The 15,446-nt window shown below is 43.2% G+C and overlaps 1 protein-coding gene across 3 annotated transcripts in view; it reads right to left on the bottom strand.

Annotated features, from left to right (window-relative positions):
- The window catches only part of C5 (complement C5), a 72,877-nt gene extending 60,882 nt beyond the window's left edge, over window positions 1-11,995 (bottom strand). For 2 of the 3 annotated variants that reach the window (XM_083485694.1, XM_083485695.1), the window contains exons 1-5: window positions 11,630-11,995; window positions 6,389-6,581; window positions 5,324-5,492; window positions 4,231-4,301; window positions 2,780-2,871 (exon numbers count right to left, since the gene is read on the bottom strand). In XM_083485694.1, the coding sequence (XP_083341820.1) occupies window positions 2,780-2,871; window positions 4,231-4,301; window positions 5,324-5,492; window positions 6,389-6,581; window positions 11,630-11,694 (590 nt within the window). In that variant the 5' untranslated portion in view covers window positions 11,695-11,995. Of the gene's footprint in view, window positions 1-2,779; window positions 2,872-4,230; window positions 4,302-5,323; window positions 5,493-6,388; window positions 6,582-6,786; window positions 7,004-11,629 lie in introns of those variants that run through there. The other variant, XM_083485696.1, reaches the window with a different exon arrangement.
- Window positions 11,996-15,446: the final 3,451 nt, after the last annotated feature.

Genomic DNA, 15,446 nt, shown 5'->3' with positions numbered 1-15,446 from the left:
AAGAGGGATTGATAGTTACCGTAATCACTCTGAGTATTGTAGCTGTTTGATGGGGATAGCGGTCTCAGCACCCTGAATAAACTACAGTTCCCAGGATTTTGGGGGGGAGAGGAGGCAATGACTGTGTCATGTGCTTTGAAACTGCTTTAAATGTATAGATGAATGTATCAGATGGGGGTCTGTGCGTGTTAGAATCTCTCTTTTGGAAATCGTGCCCATTCATACCCTCCCAACATTTCTCAGATGAAAATAGGGGCATCCCATCCCAGAATAATAATTTTACTATGTATACCCCAAACATCTTACTGGGTTGCTCCACTCTAGGCAGCTTCCAACATATATAAAACAATAATAAAACATTAAACTTTTTTTAAAAAAACCTCCCTATACAGGATTGCCTTCAGACGGCTCAGGGGTCAGATAATGCCATATCCTCCAACATTTCTCCAATGAAAATAGGGACATCCTGAGGAAAAGCGGGACATTCCAGGATCAAGTCAGAAACCAGGACGACTTCTCTAAATCAGGGATGTCCCTGGAAAATAGGGACACTTGGCGGGTCTGCACAATGAAGCTAACAACAACTCTATGATTCTATGACTGCAGTCAGTTAAGTCTGAAACAGTGCAATGTAGCATGCGATTAGAGAGGGCTGGCGAACAGCGTTAAAAAAACAGAGCTGTCATCTTTTCCTTAAGCAAGAAACCAGTTACGTTGCTCCTTGCTTTCAAACACCAAATGAATTTCCAGCACCCCCTAGAGGGCTAAAAGGAAACATGTTTTGCACCCTTTCAAATACAGTGGTACCTCGGGTTACATACGCTTCAGGTTACATACGCTACAGGTTACAGACTCCGCTAACCCAGAAATAGTACCTAAGGTTAAGAACTTTGCTTCAGGATGAGAACAGAAATCGCGCTCTGGCGGCCCGGCGGCAGCAGGAGGCCCCATTAGCTAAAGTGGTGCTTCAGGTTAAGAACAGTTTCAGGTTAAGAACGGACCTCCGGAACGAATTAAGTACTTAACCCGAGGTACCACGGTACATTGAGAATGCTGCACATCTCCTTTATTGTATCTTTAAGGCATTTTGTAAGGGCCAAACGAGATGTGATGTGATGTTAACTGCACAGGTGACATTAAAATGCATGGTTTAAAAAAAAAAAACTAAACAGCAAACGAGCTGGAGTTCCAGGAAGACCACAGTGGTCAGGGAAGAAGAATCAAAGTATTTTCCTCACAGCTGTAGTTCCAACCAAAGGCCCTCCCCTTAAAACTGTTCTGTGGGACTGGTAGGGTGGAAAGCAGGTGGAAAGGTGGGGGGGGGGGGCAAAAGTAGGTATAGCTAGAGCCAATGTGTCAACTAATTCTAGTTTTGTCTCCATCCTCCTCCATGTGGAATTCGTCAAGGAATAATACTCTCTGGATTGGTTGACAGTAAAGCGAGATGAGCGCCACAATCCCAGAGTCGTCTGTGACTGGACCTAACGGTCAGGGGTCCCTTTACCTTTACAGTTCCCATCCCCCTAATGGAACAATCTCCACTGAAGCTGCTATTTATGCATTGTTAAACTATGGAAAAAGGGACGCGGGTGGCGCTGTGGGTTAAACCACAGAGCCTAGGGCTTGCCAATCAGAATGTTGGCAGTTTGAATCCCCGCAACGGGGTGAGCTCCCATTGCTCGGTCCCTCCTCATGCCAACCTAGCAATTCGAAAGCACGTCAAAGTGCAAGTAGATAAATAAGTACCTCTCTGGCGGGAAGGTAAACGGCATTTCCGTGTGCTGCTCTGGTTCACCAGAAGCGGCTTAGTCATGCTGGCCTCATGACCCGGAAGCTGTACGCCGGCTCCCTCGGCTAGTAAAGTGAGATGAGCGCCGCAACCCCAGAGTCGGCCACGACTGGACCTAATGGTCCCTTTACCTTTACCTTTAACCAGTTCTGCCTCGCAGGGTACAGAGCCTGGGCGTGGGTGGGTACTACAACTATGATGTAGTGAATTGAGCAGAATGCAAGAGGCAATGGAACATCAGATTTTGGACTTGCAGAGGGTTCCGCTGAGATTTGAAAGGCCGAAGTCCACCCCTGCCAGACAGTCCAGCAGGTGGATCACTGTCTCTTACTGGGAGCCTTTGAAGGCAGCCCTGTATCAGGATGCTGTTAATTTTTGATGTTTTACTATGTTTTATATATGCTGTAATCTGCCCAAAGTGGCTGGGGAAACCCAGCCAAATGGGCGGGGTATAAATAATAAAATTATTAATCATAATAATTACGGGATGGGATGGAGTAAGGCAGTCAGGAGGGTTTCAGAGTGCAGAAGTATCAACAGGAGTGCTGGATGGGCTCAGCCATCATGTTTGCACCATGCTGAGCTTGTCACCACCTCACCCCTCGCCCTCTCAGAAATGAGCAGCAACTCGCCTGTCAGATGGTCAGGTAAGTGCCTCTGCCCCATCATATCATCCACTAGTGGAGACAAGCCTTCTTCCTTTCCCTTCCACTCAATTTCTGGTCTCCAGTTTTGAGAGGTTTTATCTAATGAATGCATTTGTAAAACAATACTGGAACCCCCACCCCCCTCCACCATGTCAAGGCTCCAAAATTACTGATTTGACACTAGTGACAAATATTCGCTGCACCATGGGATAAGTCATGATCAATCCACTTGGATTCAAGCTATATAAAAAAGATTTTTAAGTTGACTGAGCACACATCCCTTATACTAAATAAAGGAAAGGTTTCATTCAACCTGTAACATTTAAAATATGAACAGATCTACTTAGGATATGGTGGGATTTTGAAGTCAGGGAAAGATAAAATCCCGGTGATGTCCTCTTCCTCGATAATATCCACTTCTACTCCATCAGGATCCTTTACAGAAAATAAAAACAGCTTTTACAGCTATGGCACAATGTTAATTATCCAAATGAATAAGATAGCATATATGTCTTAGGATAATCAAGTATAGAAATCCACAAAGGTTGTATGCTCTTTTGAATCTTTTTACCAATTTTTTAAATGAATTATCTCAAACTTAGGATATTTTTGAACTGGACAAGGCTATCACATCCACACCATATGTTTAAACTACCTCTAATGAACTTTAAATCACATGGCTTCCCACAAAAGGAATCTGGGAACTGTAACATACCTATTACAAGAGCTGCAACTCCCAGCACCCTTAACAAACTACAGTTCCCAAGATTCTTTGGTGTGAGCCATGTGCTTTCAATGCAAGGTGTGACTGTAATGAAGCAACGAAAGAACACAATTATATTCCATGAAGAGCTTGAGCATTCCCCTAGCTGCTCAGTGAAAACTGCTAATTCAAGTTCTTGGCGGAAATGGCCATTCCAGGCCACAAAAGGACACCTGGTGTTCCTAACTATTCCTGGTGCTCCTTGACTGCTTTGAACTGCAAAGTGTGGCAGTGCCTATACTTTGGAACTCCCTGCCTATTGAAATCAAGCACGCACCTTCCCCATACACTTGTTGGTGCCTGCTAAAATCACTCCCATACTCCACATGGCATAATTTTGAAGCTGAGCCCGCCTCAATCCGAAACAGAAGAATTTTTCACATGCGCACAGGATAATGTGAGGAAATAATTTTTCACATGCACTATGGCATAACTGCATGATATTCTCCTTGTTTTCTAATTGCTTGTAACCATCGTACACCTACATATATGCTTTAGAGTTCAATATGAGTCAATAAACTCCTTTGACTAGTCAAGTACCGTATTTTTTGCTCTATAAGACTCACTTTTTCCCTCCTAAAAAGTAAGGGGAAATGTGTGTGCATCTTATGGAGTGAATGCAGGCTGCACAGCTATTCCAGAAGCCAGAACAGCAAGAGGGATGGCTGCTTTCACTGCGTAGCGATCCCTCTTGCTGTTCTGGCTTCTGAGATTCAGAATATATTTTTTTTCTTGTTTTCCTCTTCCAAAAACTAGGTGCGTCTTGTGGTCTGGTGCGTCTTATAGAGCGAAAAATATGGTAATTGGTTCCATAATACAATATTAATAAAAGCTTACAAATACTTCAAGAGGACTGGTTTCACCACCTTCTTCTTCTTTTTCATTTTTTCTCATCTGTCCCTTTTAAAAATAAGCTGCCTAGCTCCTTAATAAATCTCATATGCACAAGTGCACAAAAGCTAATTTCATACTGCAAAAATTAATATTTTTTGACACAGCACAAAATGTGTCTAGCTGCATGTTAGACTCACCACAAATGTTAAGGTGGCAGATCGTCGTGCTGGCTTCAGTTCTTCATTCAAAGAATAGACCCTGACCTTCACTGTAATGTAAAATTTTTTATTTAACTTACTTTATTTATAAGGAAATCTTTCCCTCACTTTCAGTCCCATTAGGGCCTCCCAAGGCAGCTACCGACAAAATCATAAGCACAAGAAAACCATCAACCAATAGCAAAAGAAACACACACAGCCATAGCAGCAGTGCAATGGCAACCAACAGCAACCAATGTTAACTGTAATTAATCACTGGACAGATTACACTCATGGCATTATCGGGGGGTGGGGAGTCAGGATGCACACTTAGGCATCACCATGCATAAGCTTTGCATTTCTGTGTGTGGATTCTATTTTTTTATTTATATCTTGCCTTTCTCCCAAGATGAGATTCAAGGCTACTTCCAAAATTTAAAAACATCAATTAAAAAAAGAAAGAAAGAAAGAAAGTTAAAAGCAATAGTTAAAATACATCAAAACACATTTAGAACCAGCAATTATCTCAATAGGAAGGTTTTAGCCTGCTGGTGGAAGGCTATTAAGGAGGAAATGGCCACAATATGGGACTGTTAGCAGACCTTGTAGCTTGGATGAATTGTATTGGAATAATCACTTGCAGTTTCTGGAGTTCAAAGGATATATTCATGCTGTAACGACTTACAGGATGAGAGGAGATGCAAGAGAGAAAGTAGCTGACATCTTGTCTCAATAGGTTGGAAGAAACAACAAAATAGCTAAGCTTGTAGGAGTGGAGTTAACTTTGACAGAGATCATTGGCTAGATCACTGGACAATCAGTGTCTTGTGTGGTTTAAAGTAACACATGCAGTAACTACAAACTCAAGAGAAGGAAATTTATTTGCTTTTCCGCAACAGAGACCTACTACTACCACACTATTATTGTGTCAATGACACATAGCAGAACACACACAAGACGTTTGGAAGACCACAAGCTGAATTATTAATTGATTCAGTGTTATAGGTTAAAAATGTTTGGGACTTTTAAATTAAAAAAAATCAGGATAATGTGAATTGCCACCAAGTGTTTAGCAAAAGGAAACTGACTTTACCTGACTGATCCGGGGTGTAAACAGGTTTATCAGTCTGAATAAAGAGAAAGCCATTCTCATATGTAATAGGCATTTTCTTCTCTCTTGTAAAGTGTGGAGAAATGGCTTCCAAATACACATGCCCAATTGAATTCTTTGGGTCTCTGCTTGACAAATCTTTTGGCTGAATCTAGAAATGTGATAGAGAATAGTTTTAAAAACATGCATGCCAGAGTAACCCATTGGAGGAAAACAGTGACAGATAGCATTTTGTGGTTGCAAGGGTATTGCCCTGCATATGCTAAGTCATGATTTATTTATTTAAACATTTTAAAATGTTTTTTGGCAAAGCCTTCACATGAACATAAAGAAACTATATTAAATACACATGTAATCAAAAATACAAACAAAAAATAATTAAAAGAGTATAAGAAAGCTAGTATGGACTTATGATTAGGTTGATGTACTAGGTATTAAATAGTGGGTAGACATAGCAGACGACACAGCGATTTCTCCAAAGCAACTCTTTATTAGTAAGCTGGAACAGAACTGAACAGCAAACAGCTCAGCCGGCCTGCTTTTATAGGCAGCCTGCTGTCAACATTGTAGCAACAACAACCCAGGGTTTCCTGCCTAAAATAACTGACGTGGGCCTGAGTGAAAACTATATACACGATACTCCTGGTGGCCAGGGTGAGAACTTCAATACATAACACCAGGACCTAGGAGACTAGGGTTCAAATTCTCACTCAGCTATGAATCTATGGGATGGGCCACCCCTGCAATGGTGGGCATGACCAGGGGCAAAAGTGGATGGAGCAATGGATGTATTTTTGTACAGTAGGTGACTTTCTATACACAAATAACCCTTCTTTGTCCTCCAACCAGGCAAGCAAGAGGCATTATTAGAGTTCAAAGACACATTCAAGCCAGACAAAAACGCTTTAAAGTACAAAGCAGGGCCAGTGGTGGGTAAGGTCTGTGGGGAGTTCTGAAGGCCACATAGAGAGGCCTGGAGGGCCTGAAGTTCCCCACCATTGTTATAAACCAAGCACATACATGTATCAGAAATGCTGTACTACGTACCGTTAACGTTACAGCTCCTTGAAACTTATTGGCAGGTGTCAACTGAACACGACCAGAGGCAAAAGTAGTTTGCTTATCTGGGAAGCTTTTCACAGATATTGTGACTGGAAACTCTTGTTCATATCCAAAGGCTTGAATCACCACCATCTCAGAGGCCCCAACGCGGAACATTTTGGGTGAAGAAACAACGTAACTGTAAGAGAAAGGGGCATCAAATTTTTTTAAATGGATTCCAAGGAAAGCTGATAAAGTACTGTCTGAAAAATGGGGGTGGGGTAGGTTTATTAAGCACTTAAATGACAGTCAACAGCAGGGGGCCCATGTACTCCGTTTATATAAGGATAAACTGTGCTCAGTTTCCATATTTAAAACAAACTGACCATGCCTTATAAGAAGACCTTTTTTCTCAGAACCTCCTCTTCCTGTTCTTCTCCAGGCAGGTAATACTTCACCACATCCTTGTGAATACCCCTCAAGTACTTTTTTCTTCTTCTGCATCTATTAGTTACTGAATTGGGGTAGGTAAGAACTTCTGGCTCCCCTAGAGAAACCCGAACTGACTGTGGTGACTTTAGAGCAAGCAGGGCACAGGCCTTCCATCCCAAATGCTGCCAGCCACCGCTGCTAATAGAGGCGCAGTTATGCAGGCAAGTTGAAAAGGTGGCAATCCTAGTTATACGTATTCACTTCTGCACTGAGTTTATTCACATCTCACTTTATAGCAGCTGAGAAAATACTCTCAAAATAAAACCACGCTCACAACTGCTACAGGAAATCTGCTCCACAACTGAGCTATTTAAGGTGTCTCAGGTTGTGCCTTCCCAACCGCTATTCTGATCCTAAACAACAAAGGGCATTAGGCTGGATCCATAGCAAGGAGATCATTGTAAAGGTTCTTCAGGGATGGCACGCCAACTCTAAGCTGTAGCTCAGAAGAGAGGGCAGACTGCCACTTAGGGCTCATCCAGACTGCCTTTTGTGCTGGACTTTAAAGCTCTGTATCCAAGCTTCCCCGCTTTCCCCAGGCGAAACTGTGTTTTGCTGCTGAATGGTGAAATGTGAGTTTTCCTGGGGAAAGTTGCAGGACAAAAGAAAAACCACTGAGACACAGACCTGTGCCTGGGAAATGTGGTGCTAAAGGAAGTCATCAGTGGTGCTGAGTTGCCCCCTAGAGTCGCCATGCCTGCACAACATGATAGTGAACCACCTCTCTTTATCTTTAATGTTTCTTATCTCTCTGTTCTCCCCCCCTTCCTTCCTTCCTTCCTTCCTTTCTTTTGTTTTCCCTTTTCTCTCTCTCCTCTCATGTCTTTTCAATTCTATCTGTTCTAGATATTATTTTATTGTATTGTGAAAACTTTAATAAAAATAATTATGAAAAAAGAAAGGAAAGCACATTTTTAAACTTACCAAACATGTAGTCTTCTTTTTTTTTCTATGCTAGGGGAATAGGGAACCTTTGGAACTCAATTTGAAGTGCATATTTTAAAGGTCTTACAGCCTATATTTCCATACTTTACTTTGCTGCATAATTTGTGATTTCAGATCTCTGCTGGGGTTCTCTCACCAAAATGTACTTGCACCAAACTTGAATATCCACAACCAGAAAGAAATATTGGAAATAAGGTGCCTCATATCCTTAAGTGGCCATTGTTTCCATGAGGGTTGTCAGATAAGTCAGCATATTGCAATCAGCATATCGTCTTCCTGATCTTACCCTGGCTGGCTGGCTGGCTGCCACTGTGTATCTGACCTTATCCTCTTTATTATTCTTTCTTACCTGGCTTTTGGCATGAAAGGAGCCCTCAAGGTGAATTACACAAATCACTGTAAACAACACCGTCAGCCCGTAATCATTTAAATAAATAAGACAAACAGAACCAGTCTGACAGCAATATTAAAATGTCACAGGTGGATCGAAAGAAAACACAGCTGAAAATACAAGTGACATAGAGTCCTGTGCAGGTTTCCCCTGCCTGAGGTTGGTTAAAAGGAAGAGGAACATAACTGTGAAGGCTGACTGAAGCAACTCCCCCCCCCCCACCCAAAGAAAGGAGAACATATTATGCAGATGGGTTCTTAACTATTTTCCCTCCAGCTACTGTTTTTCCCAGCCCCAGATGTGGTAGAGATGGGGAACTTCAGGCCTTAGGGATGGATGTGGCCCCTCCAGACCACTCTATCTGGCCCTTGCGACACTATCCAGGTCACGCCTTCTCCCTAGGCCATCACTGGCATTGCTCCATGCATTTAATTGACTTCAGCTGCAACAATGCCTTTGTGGTTCAGTATGCACCATACCTTTAAAAGCACATAAAAAAGTAAAGGTACCCCTGCCCGTATGGGCCAGTCTTGCCAGACTCTAGGGTTGTGTGCTCATCTCACTCTATAGGCCGGGGGCCGGCGCTGTCCGCAGACACTTCCAGATTACGTGGCCAGCGTGACAAGCTGCATCGGGCGAGCCAGCACAGCACACGGAACGCTGTTTACCTTCCCGCTGGTAAGCGGCCCCTATTTATCTACTTGCACCCGGAGGTGCTTTCGAACTGCTAGGTTGGCAGGCGCTGGGACCGAACGACAGGAGCGCACCCCGCCGCGGGGATTCGAACCGCCGACCATGCGATCGACAAGTCCTAGGTGCTGAGGTTTTAGCCACAGCGCCACCCGCGTCCCACTTAAAAGCACATACACACCCCCCCCCAAAAAAGAATCATGTGAACCGTTGTTTGTTATGGGTGCAGGAAACTGTAGCTTTGAAGGGGGTAAAGTACACTTCCCATGGGGTTTTTCGGGGGGGCGGTGCTTTAAAGATATGGTGTTGGCACAGCCTAGTTTGCTTGCCTGCGTGAAGATCTGAGTTTCATCTTGCTGGAATGTAGGGAGGGATTGAATCACCCCTGGAGAATCAGGGTTGTGGTCTGAGGCTGCTCTTGGATTCCAGCTGCCACTCAATTCTCAAATTGCTTCTGCAGTTAAGAGTGCTTATGCCAAGGGTCAGTTGTCCATACTCCTGTGAACTCCCACTTGGACTATGTGGGGCTGCCCTTAAAGATGGTCCAGAGACGGCAGCTACTGCAGAATGCAGATGCTAGATTGATAAGTGGAGCAGCCTTATGGGACCACGTGACACTGTCCTGAATGCACTGCACTGGCTGCGCATGAGCTACCAGGCACAATGCAAGGTGTTAGTTAAAGGTAAAGGAACCCCTGACCATTACATCCAGTCGTGGACGACTCTGGGGTTGTGCACTCATCTTACTCTATAGGCTGAGGGAGCTGGCATTTGTCCACAGACAGCTTCCGGGTCATGTGGCCAGCATGACTAAGCCGCTTCTGGCGAACCAGAGCAGCGCATGGAAATGTCGTTTACCTTCCCGCCGGAGCAGTACCTATTTATCTACTTGCACTTTGACGTGCTTTCGAACTGCTAGGTGGGCAGGAGCAGGGACCAAGCAATGGGAGCTCTAAAACCCTAATTTGCTTGGGACCCAAATACTTAAAAGGGTGACTTCCCCTCTACCAACTATCTCAAATCCTACAATTCGCAGGTGTGGCCTTATTGGTTGGCCCTGATCCCTGACAGGCCTTTTCTGGTTGCCCTGATCCCTGACAGGCCTTTTCTGGTTGGCCCTGATCCCTGACAGGCCTTTTCTGTGGTGCCCCCCCCCCATTTGTAGACTGCTCTCCCTGATGAGGTGCATCTGTCTCCATCATTAATAACTTTCAGGAGGAGTTTGAAAACATTGCTGTTCACCCAGGGAATTGCAAACCAAATAATCCTGATCCTGGCAACCCTGGAAACACTATTTCGGGGAATGTTCCAGTTACAGATAGGTAGCCGTGTTGGTCTGCCATAGTCAAAATAAAAAAATTCCTTCCAGTAGCACCTTAAAGACCAACTAAGTTAGTTCTTGGTATGAGCTTTCGTGTGCATGCACACTTCTTCAGATACACCGGGGAATGTTTGTTACTGTAAACTGCTTTTAGATGTTTTAAATTATAATTGTTTTTTAAATGTTTTAACTGTTTAAAAATATTTCTGTCTTTGTTTTAAGTTGTGTATGTGTTTGCCAGCCTGGCATCTTTTGGGAGGAAGGGTAGAATACAAATTAATTAATTAATAATTAAATAAAACAAACAAACAAACAATAGTATAAACATAAGCATTGCATATTGCCTCTGACACCCAGAAGGTTGGTCATGAGGATATGTGGCCCTGTGTAGGGAAAAGGATTCTCCACCTCTGGGAAAAAAACAAGACCCTATAGTTGTTCCCCTGCTGGGAGGGGAAGCATCTTGAGAGGAAGAGGGAGGTCTGATGAGAAAGCAGCTGAAGAGAAAACAAGCAAGGAGTAAACTACCCAGGACTCAGAACTGCATATAATTTGAGCGTCACATCTCCAAATGCCTTTTTGTACCATGACAGGCTAGTTGGTGGGCATATTTAGGCAAGGAGCTCAGGAATGAGGGTGCTACCACTCAAAAGGTGCTGCTTACCTGAGGCAGGGTCTCAGGTGATGCCAGCAGCAGCAGCAGAGACTAGTCCATAAGGACAAATGGGGTACTGCCGCACTACCTTCAGCCTGTTCTCAGCCAGCCCCCATCTGCCTGCCTTGTTGCTTTCAACCATTGGCTCTAACCACCTAAAGGTAAAGGTAAAGGGACCCCTGACCATTAGGTCCAGTCGTGACCGACTCTGGGGTTGCAGTGCTCATCTCGCTTTATTGGCCGAGGGAGCCGGTGTACAGCTTCTGGGTCATGTGGCCAGCATGACTAAGCCGCTTCTGGCGAACCAGAGCAGCGCACGGAAATGCCGTTTACCTTCCCGCTAGAGTGGTACCTATTTATCTACTTGCACTTTGATGTGCTTTCAAACTGCTAGGTGGGCAGGAGCAGGGACTGAGCAACTGGAGCTCACCCCGTTGTGGAGATTCGAACCGCCGACTTTCTGATCAGCAAGTCCTGTGGTTTAACCCACAGCGCCACCCGCGTCTGACCACCTACTGTTGGCCTTATACTATCAGTACAAAGCTATGGAAGAAGAGGCTTTTTGAAGTGCAAAGGGTCCATATTACGGCTTCCAAAATCAAAAGCACCACTTTTGCATCAGCAATAGTAAATGGAATCCAGCAATATTCTTGGAGAATTCTTTGCAATCTTGTCATAGTTAGCAACCCGACAGCCCCATTCTGCATCTGCCCCATTTTAACAGAACAACAGACACAAGCAACCCTTACTTACGTTTGCTCCTGAGTCAAACCTCTTCCACAAAAGGCCAGAAATAAGAAAATACCAAGAAGATTCATGTTTGCCCTGAGCAGCTGAGACTGATGGGGAGACAAGCCTTTTGGTCTTCTGGTTGCCTGCAAGTCTGTAAATGGATTTTGCTAGCAAAATTTCTCTAAGTTAATCATTCATCAGATCTCTGGTATCTGAAGAGGATTTTCATTTCATCACAGAAAAATTCCCCTTCTCTATTCCAGAAAAAAATTAAGTTGACTGGGTCAAACTGGAGCACCTAATTCGGAGATTTCATTTCTGTATGTCTTTAATCTTGTGCATACAGAGGAAGATATTGTCGAGGGAGACACTCCTTCCTCCCCAGAGAATACAAACCTTTTAAGAAGTAATGCAAGACCTTCCTCTTTTGAAAGGTTTGCAGAGATTGGCTGGAACATGATGCTTCATTTTGGTTTATCTTTTCTATGTCTAGCTTGATGTTGAGGCAACTGCGTTTTTTAAAAGTTAGAAAATATGTCTCAGGATAAACTCACTGTATAAATAAAGATAAATAAAGATTACACAATTATTGAACTGTCTAATAGTTGTCAACTGTGTTTTTTAAAAGTTAGAAAATATGTCTCAGGATAAACTCACTGTATAAATAAAGATTACACAATTATTGAACTGTCTAATAGTACCACACTAAACATATGTTTTTAAAAACACTAAACATGTTTTTTTAAAACAACAACACGGTTGCTTAACATCTTTTATTCATTGTTATTTTATGTATATGCCTTTTTAGAATTTGCTTGTTTATTTAAAACTAGGAAAGCCACTTTGATAACCTCCTTATTTCATTTCTCAATCCATCAAAAGGAGAAGTGGGGCTTTAAGCCTGCAGATCAAATGCAGCCCTCCACACTTACCGGTAGCTATCAGGCCCCTGGAACTGTTTCCAGCCACAACCACTTTCATCAGGCCATATCACCTCACCACACCCTGTTCCAGACCCTTCTTAATTGCTTTTGCCTGGCTGGAATGTGTCTTTGAAGTGTCATTATGCCTCTTACTTGACTGGATGCTGGGGTATATGTGTAGAAACTTCTGGCATCAGCATGGCTGGAAAATACCCTAGCATATAAAGATAAGAATCATATCCATTGTTCTGCTCGCTTTTACATCTAGCCTCACCCACTTTTGTTTCCGATCTCATTCAGCACTGACATGTACGTATCCAGAAGGTTGCCTGCAGTGAAAGCATGTGGCCTCTGGGATTTAAAAGTTTCCTTAAAGGTAAAGGGGCCCCTGACCATTAGGCCTAGTCGCAGACGACTCTGGGGTTGCGGCATTCATCTCACTTTACTGGGCAAGGGAGCCAGCGTACAGCTTCCAGGTCATGTGGCCAGCATGACTAAGCTGCTTCTGGCAAACCAGAGCAGTGCACGGAAACACCGTTTACCTTCCCGCCAGAGAAGTACCTATTTATCTACTTGCACTTTGACATGCTTTCGAACTGCTAGGTTGGCAGGAGCAGGGACCGAACAACGGGAGCTCACCCCGTCGCAGGGATTTGGACCGCCAACCTTCTGATCGGCAAGCCCTAGGCTCTGTGGTTTAACCAACAGTGCCACCCGCGTCCAAAAAGATTCCTTTTAGTCGTTTAGTCGTGTCCGACTCTTCGTGACCCCATGGACCAGAGCACGCCAGGCACTCCTGTCTTCCACTGCCTCCCGCAGTTTGATCAAAAAAAGATTCCTTACTACTGCCTATATATTGATGCTGGAACCTTACTTCCAGTAAAACCTAGAGCCATTATTGCCACACTGTGTGCAGTATCTAGGACACACTAACACGCCAGGCTGTGTACACACCATACAGTTGGAGCATATGATTCCCCCTAAAGAATCCTGGGAACTGTAGTTTGTTAAGGATGTTGGGAATGGTAACTCCATGAGAGATAAAGTGCAGTTCCCAGGATTCTTTGGGGGAGCCATGTGCTTTAAATGTATGTTGTCTGAGCATCTAAATAAAGCTTGTGAATAAACTCTGGAGTGAGTTTTTGTTTGAAAGAACCATGGACTGTGATATGAGCTGAACAGAGGGACCCTTTCCTTTAATTCTAAGATCGTATGGCCATACCCACCCACCCCAGCAGCAATTTTGCACTTGCCTTCATTTGCTGGATGTTAGACTTTTAGTGTAAGAACAAAGTTGGTATTGTAAGCTTGCTGTCTTCCGCTTTTTTAAATATAGTATAACTGTGTAGACATGTGCCTCTGTAGATGTCTGTATTTGATTTGTGCACACTAAGTGGAATGTCCTAGGAAAACAGATGTTATGCAAGATTTTGCAAGTTTAAACAAATACTTTAACCAACATTTACAGGAAAGACTGTTTGCAAAAGAAATCATTGACCAATGAAATCATACCCATACCCTTCACACTTAGCAGGAGGTCACTCCTCCCTCCCATGTGAAAAGTAAGAAAGCTATCCCTTGTCATGTGCAAAGAGGGGAGTCATCCTAGCTTTCTTGGGGCTCCCTCACAGGTTAGAAAAATATTATGTGGAAGAAAAAAAATCCAAACACATGGGACACCATACCCAGGAATGGGAGATCTATTGTAAACAATACTGCATTTGATAATATACTGCTACAAAGTGCAACAAAATGTTGCAGCATGGAACCACAACAAAAAGTTGTTGTGTGAAATCCTTCAGGCCCATTTTCAGCATACTGCATTCCAGAAACCAGAGGTAGCTTGTGAGGTGAGAGGAGACAGTGGCATCCTCCCACCACCAGCACTGCTGCACACAATACGGATCTCCTTCACTGTTGTGATTATCGCCCTGTTGTTCGATATAGTCTAAGTGTAGGCTCTGAAAGGCCTGGGGGGGGGGGGGAATTAACCTCAAACTTCTTTATTTATTAATTTTTATTGAATTTTACAAGAAAAGAAAAAGAAACAAAAAGCAATACATAACACTGTAAACACATTTATATACATGTTTTCCAAAATGCAACCTAAAAAAGAAAATACTTTTCATAACCAATAATATTACCAAATTCATGCCTGAAACATTACAATATATAAATCTTAGTTAAAATATTATAAAAGGTCTTCATCTGGCAACCACATTGCTGAAGTTAAACAGGTCTCAGCCTGCTCAGTGCCTAGATGGAGTAGCCTGATGTAAGCACCCTTGTAAGTAATAAATAATAACTATATATGCTTACTTACAAATCACTATGATCACAGAACCTAATTAATTGTTACAGCAATGAATTTGTGTTGCTGATCATTAATGCATAGATTAAAAAATAGGAAACTTGATATGTTTACTGAAATTTTGATTAAAGCAGTCCTTGTACTTCATGGACCACCTCTCCCCACATGAGCCAACCTGAACCCTGCAATCATCCATCTGAGGCCCTTCTTCATCTGCCCCATAGGAAGTTCAGAGGGTGAAAGCACAAGATCTGGCCTTTTCAGTGGTGGGCCCTTTCCAGTGAGGCACACTTGGTGCCGTCTTAATCCGTCTTTAGGCACCAAGTAAATACTTTTATTTTCCCATGGCCCTTAACTTTGGCCCATAATTTGAAGGGTAGCATGGTTCTGCATTTGTTCGGCATAGCTATTTTTTAAAATATATTTTTATGGGATGTTCTTACTGGCTTTAAAGGAAATGTAGTAGTGTACTGAAATTTCAGGACATTTTAGAATTTCCAACATCTCCTCTCTTGCCCATCCTTTAGCCTTTCACTACCCTTAGGCACTGCCCCTTACTTCAGAATGTGTATTTATAGTTCATCATAAGCTGAACATGAGATTG

This window comes from Podarcis liolepis, assembly GCF_965112155.1.
Source record: "Podarcis liolepis genome assembly, chromosome: Z".
Lineage (NCBI taxonomy): Eukaryota > Metazoa > Chordata > Lepidosauria > Squamata > Lacertidae > Podarcis > Podarcis liolepis.
Note: the sequence above shows the minus strand (reverse complement) of the source record. Positions and strands in the feature narration are given on the sequence as shown.